This window comes from Balaenoptera acutorostrata, chromosome 1 (genome assembly GCF_949987535.1).
Source record: "Balaenoptera acutorostrata chromosome 1, mBalAcu1.1, whole genome shotgun sequence".
Classification (NCBI taxonomy): Eukaryota; Metazoa; Chordata; class Mammalia; order Artiodactyla; family Balaenopteridae; genus Balaenoptera; species Balaenoptera acutorostrata.
Window position 1 is genome coordinate 163,750,501 of NC_080064.1, and position 16,168 is coordinate 163,766,668.

The following is a 16,168-nucleotide window of genomic DNA, read 5'->3' on the forward strand; positions in this document are numbered from 1 at the left end:
GAGGAAACACTGAAGCTATTTGGCCAGCTCAGGATGCATGTGTGTGTGTGTGTGTTCCTTGCTCTGCTTGACCTTGGATAGCGGAGAGTTGCCTCTTCGTGTCTGTTGGAGGACTGCCCTTTTATGTTTCAGAGCTCACCATGACAGCTTATAACACTCCTGAGATATTGATTAGCATGAAAAGATCATACTTTTAGTCAGAAGAAATCAAAATCAAGAGAGGTTAAAAATGTTAGGGCTCAGTGTTGGTCACTTTGGAGATCCAAGTAAATGCAGAAGAAAACAGAAAACTGCTTTCTGTGCAAGTCGGACCCCCCCAGACCCGTGCCCCTGAGCGGTACCTCCATGGAAGGCACCATTATCCCCCGTGGTGTCGACTTCAAACCCTTTACTGACCTTAGCATCCTGTGGTGGATCTATCAGCCTGGAATTGATGTAAATTTGTCTCACATCTCATCTATAGGCTTCTTCTACAACAGTCTCTGAGATCTCAACGTCCTTACGTGTGCTGCTCATCGTGTGAAGGAATATTTCATCTTACTGGCCCGACGGCTGCCTCTTCCCAGTTTCACTCCAGAGCCCTACCTCTAGGAGTTTAGGGTTTGGAGACAAGTTTCTCCCATTCCTATCCCAATCAAATGGCTCCAAAATCCAGCCTGTGTGTCTCAGCCTTGTCCACAAAAAAAAAATCTGAATCTCTTCACTATATCTTCAGATAAAAGCCCCTTCAACCATTCAGAGACCCTCTTATGTTCATAACAACTCCAAGAAGTAGCAACTGTTTTATGCTACTGCGATGTAAGTAGCTGCTACTAGATGAGGTAGGTCAGAAGGTGAACCTTCTATAGCACAGGTAGGGCAAGATATTCTATATCTTGTAATAAATCATAATAGAAAAGAATATGAGAAAGAATATATATATATATAAAACTGAATCACTTTGCTGTACACAAATATTGTAAATCAACTATATTTTAATAAAAAATGAAAAAGACTTAAAAAAATATTTATTTATTTTTTCATCATCTTTTTAAAAAATTATTCATTTATTTATTTATTTTTGGCTGCGCTGGGTCTTCATTGCTGCGCACGGGCTTCTCATTGCAGTGGCTTCTCGTTGCGTAGCACGGGCTCTAGGCGCACGGGCTTCAGTAGTCATGGCTCGCGGGCTCTAGAGCGCAGGCTCAGTAGTTGTGGCTCGCAGGCTTAGTTGCTCCACGGCATGTGGAATCTTCCCCCGGACCAGGGCTCGAACCTGTGTTCCCTGCATTGGCAGGTGGATTCTTAACCACTGCGCCACCAGGGAAGTCCCTTAAAATTTTTTTTAGGTAAATATGTGACCAAATGAATCAATGACTCATATTTTGTTCTTGTGCAAATCCCCAACAGGACCTACATGTTTGCACCTGAATCTCCCTGGTGTCTGGAGAGGTGGAGCCCAATGAGGACATGTGTTGAACCTGACAGGGTCCACCTAAGCCAGCACCAGGGGCCCCTGCCTCTAGAGCTCGGGGGTAGAGGGAGATAAGGGAAGACGAGGGCAGAGGCGCAGGCCTCTGGGGAGGGGCAGATGACCGGGCTGCAACCCTCCCTGCGACAGGTGGCCTCTCACAGAGATCAGAGCAACACCTGCCCTCATGACAAGGTGCAGTCCTGGTTTTCTTCTGATACTGGCATTCTTGCTCCCACACAGCTGCTTCCAACAGCCCACCTGGAATATCCCTTAGACATTACAATTCACGGCACGGACACAAAGTGTACCTCGGTTGCTGACATCAAAAGGGGCTGCCCAGCTGGAAGAGAGTTTAACTTTCTCTTCATCTGCCTCACTGTTGCCATTTCCCGGGATCCACCTGGCTCTCAGGGCCAACCCAGAGCTGCAAGGAGATGCAGTGCATACACGGGCTTTGGGATGCCTGCCAGGGACTCCGTGAGGTGTGCACACACTGTCATCACAAAGATGCTTTCTCTAAGGCACAGATCCAATGAGCGTGTTCCTCTCCTGAGAGCTCTCTTGGGAAGACAGACATTTATGCCGTCGCTCAAAACATTTCAGAAACGTGTTTGGGGATCTCTCTGGATGCTTGTACACATTCATCACGTTCTCCTCCGTGGACACACGGCTTGGACCTTGAGCATAAGTTTAATTTCCAGAGGCAACTGAGAGGCTTTTGGATCTAAGGTTGGTGGTGAATAAGGTGGACAGAAAAAGCTGGGAAAGAGTCTTGATGGGCAATGCCCTCCTCTCCAGCCACCTTCCAGCAAGGGCGGGTCCTGGTTAGAGCGTTGGCTAACCAGGGAGCTGGAGGGGGAGGGTTTTGCGTCACTGACCTTACCGGGGGTCTGCTGAGCTTTGTTCTTCCTACTCCTTCTTCAGGTTATATATGTAATGGGTTTAACATTTATTCAAGTCATAAACTGATTTATTTTTTTTTACTCCACTGAAATAACGGTCCCCCCGATCTCCCCACCCACCGCATCGGCAGGCTTCAGGGCTTCTAGTAAACAGCAGGCAGACCCCAGCCACGACAATGAAGCCTTTTAGGACCAAGCTTTAAAAATATACGTACACAGACAGGGTCCCTGTGTGTTCTCCACACCAAGCCATCATTACAGCCACGGAGCAGCTCACGCGTGACCCTTGCCAGGATAAACAGGCACTGGCGTCCACAGGCGTGCCGCGCGGAGACCTGCCCTCCTCCCTGCCAGCTGCCCCGAGGCCTCCAGGGAAGGGAGGTGGCTGGGCTGGGCGTGGAGCTGCTTCTCTGGAAAGGTGCCTCCGAGGCTCTAGGAGGGCTCCCTGCAGCCCTCACCCCGCTGACCAGAAGGGCCGGACTTAGTCTTGGGGAAAAGTGCCTCCTGAAGGGACTCAGAAACGTCCCCTGCGGCAGCTAATAGAGCTGCACACTCCTGCTGGGTCTGGGTGGGGGAGGGTCCGTGGGCTCTGGGGCGAGGACCCCCCAGGGTCCGGATCAGGGGGCCGGTAGCCTGCGGGGTCAGAGCTCTGGGGTTTTCTCCGTTGCTTTGCTGTCATCTCCGTGGGTCTGTGACTGTCCCACGGGTTGTGCCTTTGAGGGACGCAATGGGGCATCTGCCTGCATTCAGTGACTGTGGGTCCCAGGTCCCGGATAAGCCGTGGAGCAGGATGGACTCTGGTGTCTGCTGCATCGAGGCTCCCTGGATGGATCGGTGGAGGGAAGGGGAAAGTCCCTGAGTCTTTTCATGCTCGGCACCCTCAGGCTTTCGGATGCTTCCGCCCTGGGAAGGCGATGGGGCACATTTCTGTCTGCCGTGGTGGAGTCTCCTCTGTCCAGGCTAAAGTCCTGCCTGGAAACCAAGGCGGGGTTCCATGACCCAGATCGTGCGGGGTCTGCAGTGGGGCTGCACCCACACACCCTCACCTGGGCTCACACCGCTGGCCTGGGGTCTGGATGCCCTGTACTCAGCCCGTGCCCCGGAAGATGGCAGCTCACTGCCCCCGCCCGCCGGCGTTTCGGGGGCTCTGGACAAACTGTCCCCTGGACCCCAGCGGCAGACGCTCCCAGCCTGGGGCTGGCTCACACCAGCTCCCAGAGCCAACCCTCAGCCCCTCCCCCTGACTCTGGGGTCAGCGACATCACGTTGGCAGCCTCACAGCGGGGCATTTATACCCCGGAAACTGGCCAGCACTACCCATTTGGGCATCCCCACCTCCGAGAGCCAGTTGTTAAACATTTACCAACACATCTCCAGAGACGGGGTTTCAGGCAGACCTTCCGGCTGACCCTGACCGTGGGGGCCTGGGCCGGGGCCTCTGCTGGGAGAAGCGGGGCCCCCCAAAGTGACGCCAGGCTGGGGTGGTCTCGCGGGGCTCTGGGAGGGCACTGAAGGCCGGTGCCTGCAGCCCCCGTCCAGGGCCGGGATGTCAGGACTCCAGGGCATGTCCAGGGCCCTTAGGAAGGCCTGAGAGGCAGACCCTCGTGCCCCCGGGACCGGTCCCCTGGGGATATGGTCACCTGCCACCTCCTGGCCCAGCAGTGAGTCCTCTACACTCATCCAGCTTCTCTTCTCCCCACTCTAGATCCGGAGTCCCAGAGAAAGAGGACGGTGCAGAATGTCCTGGATCTACGACAGAACCTGGAGGAGACCATGTCCAGCCTGCGAGGGTCCCAGGTGACACACAGGTGAGAGCCAGCTGCCCCCTTTCTCCCATCGTTGGGGGCAGGGCCTGCGACCTTGGCTCGAGCGTGCGAGGTCGGTGGGCGTCCGAGCAGTGCGCGCTCAGCCCCCGGGGCCACGTCCATGTGTCCACAGGAGGAGCGTGGCCTTGCCGGGTGTCTGCTTCTGCTGGAGACTTAGGTTTCGTTTCATTAAGTTGGAGCATCACTGGAAGGGGGATGGGAAGCAGGAGCCACCACGAGGCTCAGGCTGTGATGGACATGTGACATCCATGTCCCTGCTGGCTGCCCGTCTCCTCGTGGTCACAGGGGTTATTAACTACCCTTCTCTTCCTGTTCTGAAGCTTCCATGTGCCCTTCCCGACACCCAGCATCCTTCCTGCCCTTCAGCCGGTGGCCAGCACGGTGGCCCAGGTTCCATACCATGCAGACCCCCTCCACCTGCCCCCCGCGAGCCTCACAGCCCCCACCAGGACCCCTCCCGCAGCATCTCCCTGCCCGGTGTCCTGGCCTCAGGCTCTGCCATGACTCAGAATTTCCCGCGCTGGCTCCTTGGGCTGCCTGGATGAGCTCATGCTGTCAGCTCCAAGGGGGACAGAGGGCCGGGCTACACCCTGGGGGGTAGAGAGCAAACAGCCAGGATTGAGAAATCCTGGGGGGTGTGGAGCAGGAAGGTGGAGAAGGGGCCTGGAAGCCAGTTCCTCCCCATCTCCTGGGGTTGGAAAATGAGAGCAAAGTTGGGATCTAGGGGCAGTGCGAAAAGGGCCTTTCTTAGCCCAAGTGTGTGGCCAAGTTATATGAAGACCAACTTTACATACCTCCAGTGACAGAGAACTCATTACCTCTCAGCCATCCCTTCCTTGTGGGGTTGCTGTGACTATGAAGTGGAGCTGAAGTCTGGCCTCAGTGGCTCCCACCCATCGGCTCCCGTTCCCCTGCTGAGACGCCCTTCTCCTTCCTTCCCACACTCTTTCCCCAGCCCCAGCCCATCTGGACACGCAGCCCTTTGCTCCCAGACATCTAAAATATTTTACATGATGAAGCAAAGCCTCTTCTCTCTGGGGTTACCTCTGCTCGGGCCAGCAGGACCCCGACTAGTGATGAAAGGGATGTGATCAGGGAGGGCTGAGAAAAAAAGTGGGTTGTGGGGCTCCGGGAGGCCCTGGGACTCAGGTCCCTCTACAACTGCGTCCAGCCTCCAGCCCTCCCAGCCCTGAGCAGAACCCAAGTGGGACAGGGGTCTGGCTTGGCTTGGCTCACCATTTTAAGGACCCAGTGGATGAAATGTTGAACGTCCTCCTTCCCCCCAGACAGGGAAGTTGTTGGAACAGTGCTCAGCACCAAATCACCCACCAGCCCCAACCCAAAGAAGGCAGCAAGAGCTCCGTTCCTGAGAGGGTCACACCCCAGATGACTCAGCCACAGGGAAAGGGCAGCCGCCGCAGCCCCGGCCCCCTGTTCCCCTGCCTCTGAGCCCCCAGCCCCCCAGCCTCCTGGTGCCCCGACCTCTGAGCCCCCAGCCCCCCAAGTTAAGGCACCTTGACCCCAGGCAGGCTCTGCTGCTTTCTGCTTGGGGACAGAGTGGGAAGAGGAAGGCCAGAAGCCTTTTGCATAAAGTTGACTGGTGTGTGGGCAGCGCCTCGGGCCTCTGGCTTCTCTCTCCCTTTATGGGAAAAGAACCAAGAGCCCTGAAGCTGGTTTTTCTGTTTACTGTGGACCCAGAGCCACTTCCTGTCTTAGGCTTTGGTTTATATTATTCCTGGTTCACACTTTGATAGCCAAAACAATGATTCCCTGAATTTTTACGGCTCTTTTACTTATTAAAGTGCTTTCCATCAATCAGCCCTTCCCTCGGCCCTGGGAGTGGACGGGATGTGTACACACGCCCTGAGTTAGAGAAGGTGCAGCGGGAGGCTCCGGAGAAGGGGTCACGTGCCAGAGTCGCACGAGCCGATCAGGGTGGCTTTTGCGTCCAGCGAGCAGAGAGCCCGGCCAGCTGAGTGCAGGACAAACACAGGCTCTGTCCTGGAGGAGCTTACAGTCCAATGAGTGTGTCCAGCAAGGTTATTTTCACCCTGCAGCTCACAGGCTGCCTCTAGATTCAGTTCCTTTTCAGAAACCTGTCTTCCTATCCTACTTCCTCTATTTCCCTGGCTTGTTCCCCCGCAAGGAGAGAGTCTGGGTCGGAGGGCTGTGGCCGGAGAGGAAGTGAAACTCCGCCCTCAACCCGCTCCAGGCCCACCATGCCCTCCACCCCAAAAAAAGTCCTCCCCAGAGAGAAGCAAGACTGAAGGGCGGGATCCAGGACTGGAAATCAAGGACCCAAGTCTGAGCTAGAATTTCCGCCACTGCCTCAGAGGTGTATGGAGGTGTGTTTGGGGATAGAGGGGAGCAGTGAGGTCGAGGCCGCGAGCCGGGAACAGAACCGAGGGACCTGGCGCTCGGCACACCCACACGCGATGCTAGTTTTGCTACAAAACGGGCTCCCCTGAAGCTCTCCATCGTCCCATCACCAGGGCCGTCATTGTCCTCTTCCTTCTGCTTCTCGTCTCCTTGTCACGGTCAGCTCGTTTTTACTAAGCCCCTACTTGCTGCACAAGGCCCGGTACTGGGTCTCACTTCAAGAACTCGCCTGCACGTCCGTCCTGGGCTCACCCCCGCCCATGCGGTCTTGAGTGCCAAGCACCCGCCAGGGCGTGCAGAGGGCAACCCGCCGCGGTGAGCAAGGCAGGCCACACACAAACCACCGCCCCCCCCCCCGCCCGCCCAGGACCACAAGCACCCAGGGAACTGCCATTCTCCCTGAGGTCCGAGTCACTAGAAAGGGAAAGTACCCAGGGTACCACACACAGGACAGACAGGAAGCCCCAAGGGGAGAAGCTGGGTGTGGACCAGGCCAGGAAGCCTGGTCACTGATTTCCCTGCCCATCCTGGTCCCCTGCTCACCCACAGGACTTCTGCAGGGACCACCATCAGGGTCAAGGCCCATACAGCTCCCTCCAGTTTTTGATCAAAAAATAAAACCCTGTTTTCTCAGAATTGACAGAGACAATTTTGGAGGATTTTGTTATTTTCAAGGAACTTTACAAAAACAAGAACAGAAAAATCAGTGTCTCACTCCATCTGACCCCCTAGAGTGACTAAGAAATGGATGTGTTTGCAGATTAAAGATTCCTGAGCTCTGTAACTCAGCGTTCCTTTGCCGCCCAGCTTTCTTGGCCCACAGATCCCATCTCATTTATTCAACCCTGTCTGGCTCTGCTTAGGCCAAGCCACTGAGACCCCAACTGTGGGTGATTTGGGCTGGCACCGCTGCTAGGCGGGGGGGATGTGGGTCTCTGCCTGTCCAAGCGGCCACCTTGGCCCCTGATGGAGAGAGGCGTCTCCTTCCCCAGCTCCAGACCCCCTGGGCTCAGGCCATCTAGCACTGACCTGCTTCCCTGGCCTGGCCGAGCAGGGCCTGCGGCTTCACCCGCTTCGTCCATTTTCCCACGTTCTCCCCTCTGTCCAGCTAAGGCCGCTCTGTCCTCTGGTGAGGTTCTGCTGCTTCTCCCGATGCCCATGCCTTGGCTGGGGCTAGTCTTCCGGGGACCTGCTGCACATCTCAGCTTCCCAGAGGTTTTCCTACACGCTCCACACCCCACTCCTGACTTTGCTGTCTCTGGTTTGGGAAGCAACTAGCCCTGAGTTCACTAACAGAAAAGAGGTGCTAGACTCCCCGCACAAAATGAATGATCGAGGCCTTCCACTCTCAGGTGACTCCCCCAGGTCTCGTGGGCCCCTTCCCGTTCATTGCACACCTTCTGTATACCAGGCACTGTGTTAGGTCTTTACAACTCTATATGTGATAAAGTAGCTATTATAGTTTTATCCCCATTTGACAGATGAGGAGATGGAGGCTTGGCAAGGTTGATGACTTGCCCCGGCCCCCTGACTAATAAATAGTAGAAAAGGATTCAAACCCAGGTCATATTATAAAATCTGTGCCCTTACCGTGTACGGGATTCCCTCCCTAGCGCTCACCGGCCTCTTCCTTTGACAACCGGAGCTGACACACCTCAGGGCAACATACACCCTAAGAGGCCTCCCGGAGGCCCAGGAGCTCGGGCAGGGGGGCAGAGACGGGAGGGCGGGAGAGTGGAGGGAGGCATTACAGCCGCCCGAGGACGGGCCTCAGAGCGCTGGACTGGAGAGTAACCAATGCCCTTCCGCCCGCCCAGCTCCCTGGAGATGACCTGCTACGACAGCGACGACGCCAACCCCCGCAGCGTGTCCAGCCTGTCCAACCGCTCGTCGCCCCTGTCCTGGCGCTACGGCCAGTCCAGCCCGCGGCTGCAGGCCGGGGACGCGCCGTCGGTGGGCGGCAGCTGCCGCTCGGAGGGGCCACCCTCCTGGTACATGCACGGAGAGCGCGTGCACTACGCGCACACCATGCCCATGCGCTCCCCCAGCAAGCTGGGCCACATCTCGCGCCTGGAGCTGGTCGAGTCGCTGGACTCGGACGACGTGGACCTCAAGTCTGGCTACATGAGCGACAGCGACCTCATGGGCAAGACGATGACGGAGGACGACGACATCACCACCGGGTAGGAGCGGCCCGTGGGCAGCTGGGGGGAGGACAGTCCAGCGCGCGGACGCCAGAAGGGCGGATGGACCCCAGGGAGGGCGAGGGGACCACGGACAGCGCAGCGCGTGGCTCCCATAAGGGTGGATGTACTTCGCCCTGGGGAAGGAAGCTGTGCTGTGACAAGGAGCCAGTGGGGGGCCTCGTGTGGGCGGTAGCGAGGCTGCTGAGGTTGAGCGGGGTGGGAGGGGGCGACGTCTGAGGAGCTGATTGGTCAGCGAAGGTGCCCCCTCATTGGCCCCTGCGGCTGTCATTCTGTGGCAGCCCCCGCCCTCCACCTGGTCTCCGCCCCTGACCCGCTGGTGGTCTCGGCCGTGGAGGATCCTTGTGCTGCACACGTGCACGTGGGACGGCCTGACCTCCCTATTTGAGAGTCAGGGTGACAGGGCCGCTTTCTCTCGAGGGACCACTGGGAAGAGAGGCCAAGGGCGTGTGTTGGGAGCGCTGGAGAGCGGAGCGCAGGACTAGCTCTGCTTCCAAAGCCGGGTCCCGACCCCTGTCCCCACCCCACCCTGGCCCCCTTTCTCCTCCTCTGGTTTCTTCCTTTGCAAACCTCTGCCAGCGCTGCAACTTCCGAGTCTGACCCAGACTCGGAACCCTTCCGTCAAATCCTTCTTTCCCATCTTCCTCTTCTCATCTTTTTCTGCCCCATAGACAGGGTTGGGTTTTTGGAGCAGCTTGCAGGGGGTTGGGTTTGGGGAGCAGCTTGCGGGGGTGGAGCAGCTTGCGGGGGGTGGGCAGTCTGGGACATGAGGGGAGAGGACAGGAAGAAAGAATTGCTAGGGACTTCAGGGTCCAAGAGCTGAGACCAGAGCACTGCACAGCTTCTGGAAGCTCTCAGGCGTCTCCGGCTGGCTCTACCTCCACTCGCCCTTCTTGGTTTGCTGGGCCCTCCCAGGGACCACACGGGTAGCCACAGTGCCCCTCCCCCCCCCCCCCCCTCGGAACTACCTCACCCCAGTAAACAGCTCGAACTGGAAGGGAGTGGAAGGTAGCTGAGCTCCAGGCTGTCCACTTCTCCCCACCCCAGGGATGTACTGGGAGGACTGGACCTGGCAGGGCCTGTCCCGATGACAGGCTGCTTTGGAGCAAAACAACTGACTCATGAATGGGGTTGTTTACTTTTTGTAAGCCCCAGGGGCCGTCCCACCTCTTGCTCAGATCCACCAGCATGGGGCTGGGGCCGGAGACAGTTGTCCAGTTCCTCGTGGGTGCAGAGGCTGTGCTTGGTGGAGGAGAGCCTGGCGTCTGGTGCTGCTCTGCACAGCCTCTGCCCCAGGAAGCCCTTCTCCTCCTCTGAGGAAGTGTTGGGTCCCTGCCCTCTGACATCGCCCAGCTGGACAGGGCAGAGAGCTCCCACGTCCAGGACTCTGCCTTTGGAGAGACCCCAGTCTGAAGCAGGTGGTGGGACCTCTGGCACCTAACCGGCTGTGAGCTTGGGCAAGTCACTTAAGCTCTCTAGGCTTCGGTTTGTCTATCTGCCCAGTGCAGATAACAGTAGAACTTATCTCAGGGTGATGATAAGGGTTAAATGCATTAATTACGTAAAGTGCTTGGGATAATTCCTGGCTCTTTGTAAATGCTCAATCCTTGTTAGTTTATTTTTATTGCTATTATTACTGTTACTATTGTTAAAATCACCCTCTAAAGGAGGGGGGGGGACTCCTGCCCTCTGAGGGTCCCAGGCTTGCCCTCAGGGACTGGGCAGTGCAGCAGAGCCCCATCAGAATCGGCAGCAAGGACAGATGTAGCAGCAGCTGGCCAATCCTGGGGACATAGATTCAGGGGTGTGTGGGTATGGAGTGCTGGGCGGGGGAGCCAGGAAAGACGCCCTTTACCCAGCCTCTAGCACCTTTTCTTTGTCCTCTTCCCTCTGGACAGTGTGTGTGCTCCTGAATCAGTGCAAAAGCAGAGTTCACTAGACTGGCATGGATGGGACCTTCCTCCCCTGTGCACTCATGCCTGTCAGCCCTGGGGAAGTGTGGGGTTCGCAGGGAAAACAGAACAGAGTGGCGATACCCACAAAGTGGACCTCACTGCAAACTGCAGTGCTGGTGCCAAGATAATTTCACGTGAGTTTTTACGGTCAGTCTGCAATTAGCAGCAACTCTCAACGAGCCAGTTCTAAGGGGGCTCCGGCGTTAACATCCCCGCCAGGACTGTCAGCCCACCCATCCTTCAATGCTCTTAAGCAATCAGAGTTGAGGGGAATACATTTATAATCCCCAGTAATTTTAATATAACCAATCACTCCTCATTTATGTGTTTTCACAGTTAAGTGTCATGTTTTTTCACTTAAAAAGACCTAGGGCATCCTAGGTTCCAGCAAACCTGAGCCACACTTGCCCAGCCCCTTTCTGGTCCTCCCTCTCCCACTGTGGTTTCCATCCAGGTTTTGTAACTTAGAAAACGTCCTGCTCCTAAGAAAATTGCTTTTCCTACTCATAAAACAGGCAGGGCTATTCCCTTCTCACCTACCAGTGACACCCCATCCTTCCCCGTTGGCCACTGCCCATGACCATTCACTTCCCAACTCTCAGAAGTCTCAGCACTGGGTGAGCAGGACAGGTGAGGTTCACCGCTGGGCTTTCGCTCCCTCCCTCCCCCCGACCCCAGCCGACACAGTCACAGGCCATCCAGGTGAGACGTGGAGGATGGCAGTGACCCCGAGGCTTTCTCGGTGCCCTCCGTCCATCCCCTGCTGGGGGATCGTCCACCTGGGGCTCTTCCCAAGCCCGTGTTCAGTCCGGAATCAGCCCTCCCCGCTCCATCCAAACGCCTGGCCGTTTCCCGGGTTGCCCATCTGGGTGAGCTCAGGGAGGGCAGATTCTTCAAACTGAAGCTCAACAAACCAGGACGAGGAAGGGAATGCAGCTGCTAAAACCATCATATACTTGAAGTTATATATTTAAACAATTGTGGTAAAATATGGTTTTATATGTGGCTAATAGCTTAACTGCTTTTAAGTTTAAGAGTTCAGTGGCGGTAATTACATTGTCACCATCACTGACGTTCATCTCCAGAACTTTTTAATCTTCCCAAACTGAAACTCTGCACCCGTTAAACACTGACTCCCCAGCCCCCTCTCCAGCCCCCCACCCCACCCTTCCTCTTTCTGTCTCTATGAGCTTGACTATTCTAGGGACCTCCCAGAACTGGAAATCACACAGTATTTGTCTATTTCTGACTGGCTTATTTCACTCAGCATCATGTCCTCAAGATTCATCCATGTGATAGCAGTCGGAATTTCCTTCCCTTTTAGGGTCAAATAATATTCCATTGTATATGTAGACCACAGTTTGTCTATCCATTTACCCATCGATATACATTTGGGGTGCTTGCTGTGAACATGGGTGTACAAATATCTCCTCAGGAAGCTGCTTTCAATTCTTTTGGGTGTATTCTCAGCAGTGGAATTGCTGGATCATATGGTGGTTCTATTTTTAATTTTTTCGAGGAACCACATACGGTTTTCCAGAGTGGCCACACCATTTTCCATCCCCACCTGCAGTGCATGAGGGCTGCCTTTTCTCCACATTCTCGTCAACACTTGTTACTTTCCATATGTTTGTTTTTTTAATAACAGCCATCATGATGGGTATGAAGTGGTTTTAATCTGCATTTCCCTAATGACTAGAGATGTTGAACATCTTTTCATGTGTTTATTAGCCATTCATATGTCTTCTTTGGAGAAATATCTATTCAAGTCCTTTGTCCATTTTTTAATCAGGTTGTTTGGTTGTTGTGGTTAAGTTGTGGGAGTTCTTTTTTTTTTTTAAAGCGAGAGTAGGAACTCTCTTTTTTTTTTAATTTTATTTATTTTATTTATTTATGGCTGTGTTGGGTCTTCGTTTCTGTGCGAGGGCTTTCTCTAGTTGTGGCAAGCGGGGACCGCTCTTCATCGCGGTGCGCGGGCCTCTCGCTGTCGCGGCCTCTCTTGTTGCGGAGCACAGGCTCCAGACGCGCAGGCTCAGTAATTGTGGCTCACGGGCCCAGTAGCTCTGTGGCATGTGGGATCTTCCCAGACCAGGGCTCGAACCCGTGTCCCCTGTATTGGCAGGCAGATTCTCAACCACTGCGCCACCAGGGAAGCCCGGGAGTTCTTTATATATTCTGGGTATTAATCCCTTATCAGACATATGATTTGCACATATTTTCTCCCATTCTGTGGGTTGCCTTTTCATTCTGTTGATGGTGCCCTTTAATGCGCAAAAGTTTTTCATTTCAATCAAGTCTAGTCTAGTTTATCTCCTGTTTCTTTTGTTGCCTACACTGTAGGTGTCATAGCCAAGAAATGATTGCCAAATCCAATGTCATAAACCTTTTCCCCAATGTTTTTCTGCAAGAGTTTTATAGCTGCTGAGGCTTTTTTTTTTTCAGTTTTTTAAAAAAATTTATTTAATTAATTAATTAATTAATTTTTGGCTGCGTTGGGTCTTTGTTGCTGTGCGCAGGCTTTCTCTAGTTGCGGCGAGCGGGGGCTACTCTTCATTGCGGTGTGTGGGCTTCTCATTGTGGTGGCTTCTTTTATTGTGGAGCACGGGCTCTAGGTGCACGGGCCTCAGTAGTTGTGGCACACGGGCTTCAGTAGCTGTGGCTCGCGGGCTCTAAAGCCCATGCTCAGTAGTTGTGGTGCATGGGCTTAGTTGCTCCGCGGCATGTGGGATCTTCCCAGACCAGGGCCAGAACCCGTGTCCCCTGCATTGGGAGGCGGATTCTTAACCACTGCGCCACCAGGGAAGCCCGCTGCTGGGGCTTTTTAAAAATACAAGTTCCAAGTCTCATGCCTGGCCTACCTCTTCTACCTCAGGAAGCCGTATTTTTCTGACGCTTCTCAGTGTTTTGGGGGCTAGTCTGTCTTCCCATAAAGTTAACAAATCTTCTTCATAGTAACCCCGACAGCATCTTTCAGCTTTGATTTGGGTGGGCACAGTACCAGGGGGGCTTATTCCACTCCAAATAGCATAAGATTACAAGAAAGCGTTTAAGTATTCATCTGAAATCTGCTTCACTTCTGCCTATTGATTCAAATGTTGTCATCTGAGAAAAACAGACTAGGTGGAAGTCTTCATCCAAACATTTCAACATGTTCTTAATGATGATTCAGACAGTCTCTTCTCTACAAAAGAAAGAGTCCCCAACTCATTTCAGTACTTCCTGAAATGACCCAGTTTTCCAGATCCCACCTGTCCTCGTTACCCTCCTCTGGAAGCTCTCAGGTTGTCAACGATCCTCTTAAAATTTGGCACCTGGACTGATCTGCCCGGTCCTGGCAGGGTGACATCCAGAGCCCGACCCTGTGGCCAGCATCGGCTTGGCTGCCGGCTGTCCTAGGTGGCAGCTCAGGACATTTTTACCTCCTGAAAAGAGAAAAGGAATTTGTTTTTTCTAAAAATAGGAAGGTCTGGAATTTAATCTAAAGAAGGAGATGAGTTCCACAGCCATCTGCACACGCCTAGCCCCCAGTGTTGGGGTGGGAGGTGGGGAGGCTGCACCTACAGAGGTGAGTGTGGGCTCCGGCGGGTGGGCGTGCATACAGGGCTGCGTGTGCCCTCCAGCCCCTCCCTCCTTTGACTTGGACGTGCCTCTCACTGCCTCCACTTCCGCCTGTGTAAGTGGTGGTCTGGGTGGGCAGGAACCCCAGCCGCGTCCCCAGCGGTGCTGCTGTCACACCCTCCCGGGGGCGTCCTTCACCTGGTGCAGAGTAGTCTCTGCAGCCCTGGCAGGACCGCTGTCGGGCGACCTCGACCAAGGGCCGCAGGGCTTTAGACAGAGCCCTGCGGGTGTGCCGGGGGACAGCGGGTCTCCATCGTCGGGTGGTCCCTGCTCCGCGTGGCGGCTGGCTGCTCCTGTCCTGTCCCTCTTCGTCCCCTCCTTCCCCAGCCTGTCCTCTTAAACCGTGCTCAGGAGCTCGGGAACAGATGGGATTCGTTTCCTCCTTGGTGCTGAAGTGTCCTGACGTTGAAAAATGTCAAATAAAATAAACTGTAGGCCCCGGTCTCCTCCCAGGCTGGCTTTTTGCTCCCAGAGGCAGGAGCCCAAGCCTTAAAGAAACCCTCCCGCCTTGCTGAGTGGCCTGGGCCTGGGCAGCCCCCTCCTGAGAAGGAACGTCACTCACTGGGCTCCAGGTGGCTGATCCCAAGATGCCAAACCCCACCCCATTTAGGGACAGAATCCTCCTGCGAGGAGCACTGGGTTTGTAGGGTTTGTACAGAGAGAGGAGGACTCTGGAATGTGAGTGGGCAGGGAAAGAGTCTTCCTCCCCTGCCCCTGTCTCCTCTGTTTCCTGGCAGGCATTCCACCCCGTGGGCGGCTGGACCAGGCCGGGCTTTTGCCCGTGGAACACAAGGATTGGGGCAGAGGGGTAGGGGGCCATCCTGGGGAGGACCCGGCATTCAAGTTCAGGAAGGAATCGGTTCCTGCCCTTGAAGGGCTTCACATCTAAAAGGGAGGAGGATGCCTGCTGTATCCATAGCAGCAGCAGAAGTGAGGTGTAGTTGATGCAGACAGTGGCTGTTGCCTCTTTGGGGGTAACATCTAACGATGACCTGCAGCTTCATGCACGTGGCCTCGGCTGCCCTTCTCTGGGTGCAGGGGAAGGAGCATCTGAGCATCCGGGGCTCCCTCCTGAGCCCCCCTCTAGCTCGCTGTGTGGCACTAAGCAAGTCCCCAGCCCCTCTGAGTCTCAGTTTGCTCATTTGTAAAAAGGTCATCATTTGTGCCTTGGGAGGATCAAGTGGAAAAGAGTAAGAGTGCTCTAAAAAGTATGAGGAACTGTCGGTTTGAAATATTTATTCTGGTTTCAACTTACGGTTCTGTTCATTTAACTGATGGCCTCTGTCTTAATTAGGGGCTGTTAGAGTATCCACATAAGATTTCTTCAACTTGACAGATGAGTTCACAGAGTTTGGGCTTTGACTCTGTTGAGGGGGGTGATCTTGTTTTGCTTTTTTACAGCGTCTTGATGTTCTTTCTGTCCTGTGGTGCAGAGTTAAATGAACCGGCCTTTGCGCACAGGCTTGCCAACATGGCATGCCAGGACTGGCGGGGTTGCAGAGTGGTGTGGAGTACAGCTCACGGCTAGACAGAGCCCTGGCTCTTCACCTGAGCTCTGTGTGTCACTGTGGGTGCCTGCTCTCCCTCTGCCTGAGTTCCCTTGTCTAGAAAAAGCAGAGAGTGGTGGTACCCTAGTCTGTAAGGCTGGTGCGAGCACCGAATTAGTGAACATGTTTACTTTGTATATAAGAAGTGTTAGATGTTAGCCCTTTGGTGACTGACGGTAGCAAGCTGGTGGCCCTAAGCTGTCACACGCACCTTCTGAAAGATAAGACAGTATTTGGAAAAGTGTGTGTTAACCTTCATGCTTGAACGTGATGTTTCTGAGCCT

The 16,168-nt window shown here is 54.7% G+C and overlaps 1 protein-coding gene across 1 annotated transcript in view; it reads left to right on the top strand.

Annotated features, from left to right (window-relative positions):
- The first annotated feature begins 3,349 nt into the window (after positions 1-3,349).
- LOC130704873 (neuron navigator 1-like) overlaps positions 3,350-16,168 on the top strand; it is an 81,327-nt gene continuing 68,508 nt past the window's right edge. Inside the window, 3 exon segments of the mRNA XM_057529226.1 lie at positions 3,350-3,551; positions 4,061-4,163; positions 8,378-8,743. Of these exon segments, the coding sequence (XP_057385209.1) occupies positions 3,350-3,551; positions 4,061-4,163; positions 8,378-8,743 (671 nt within the window).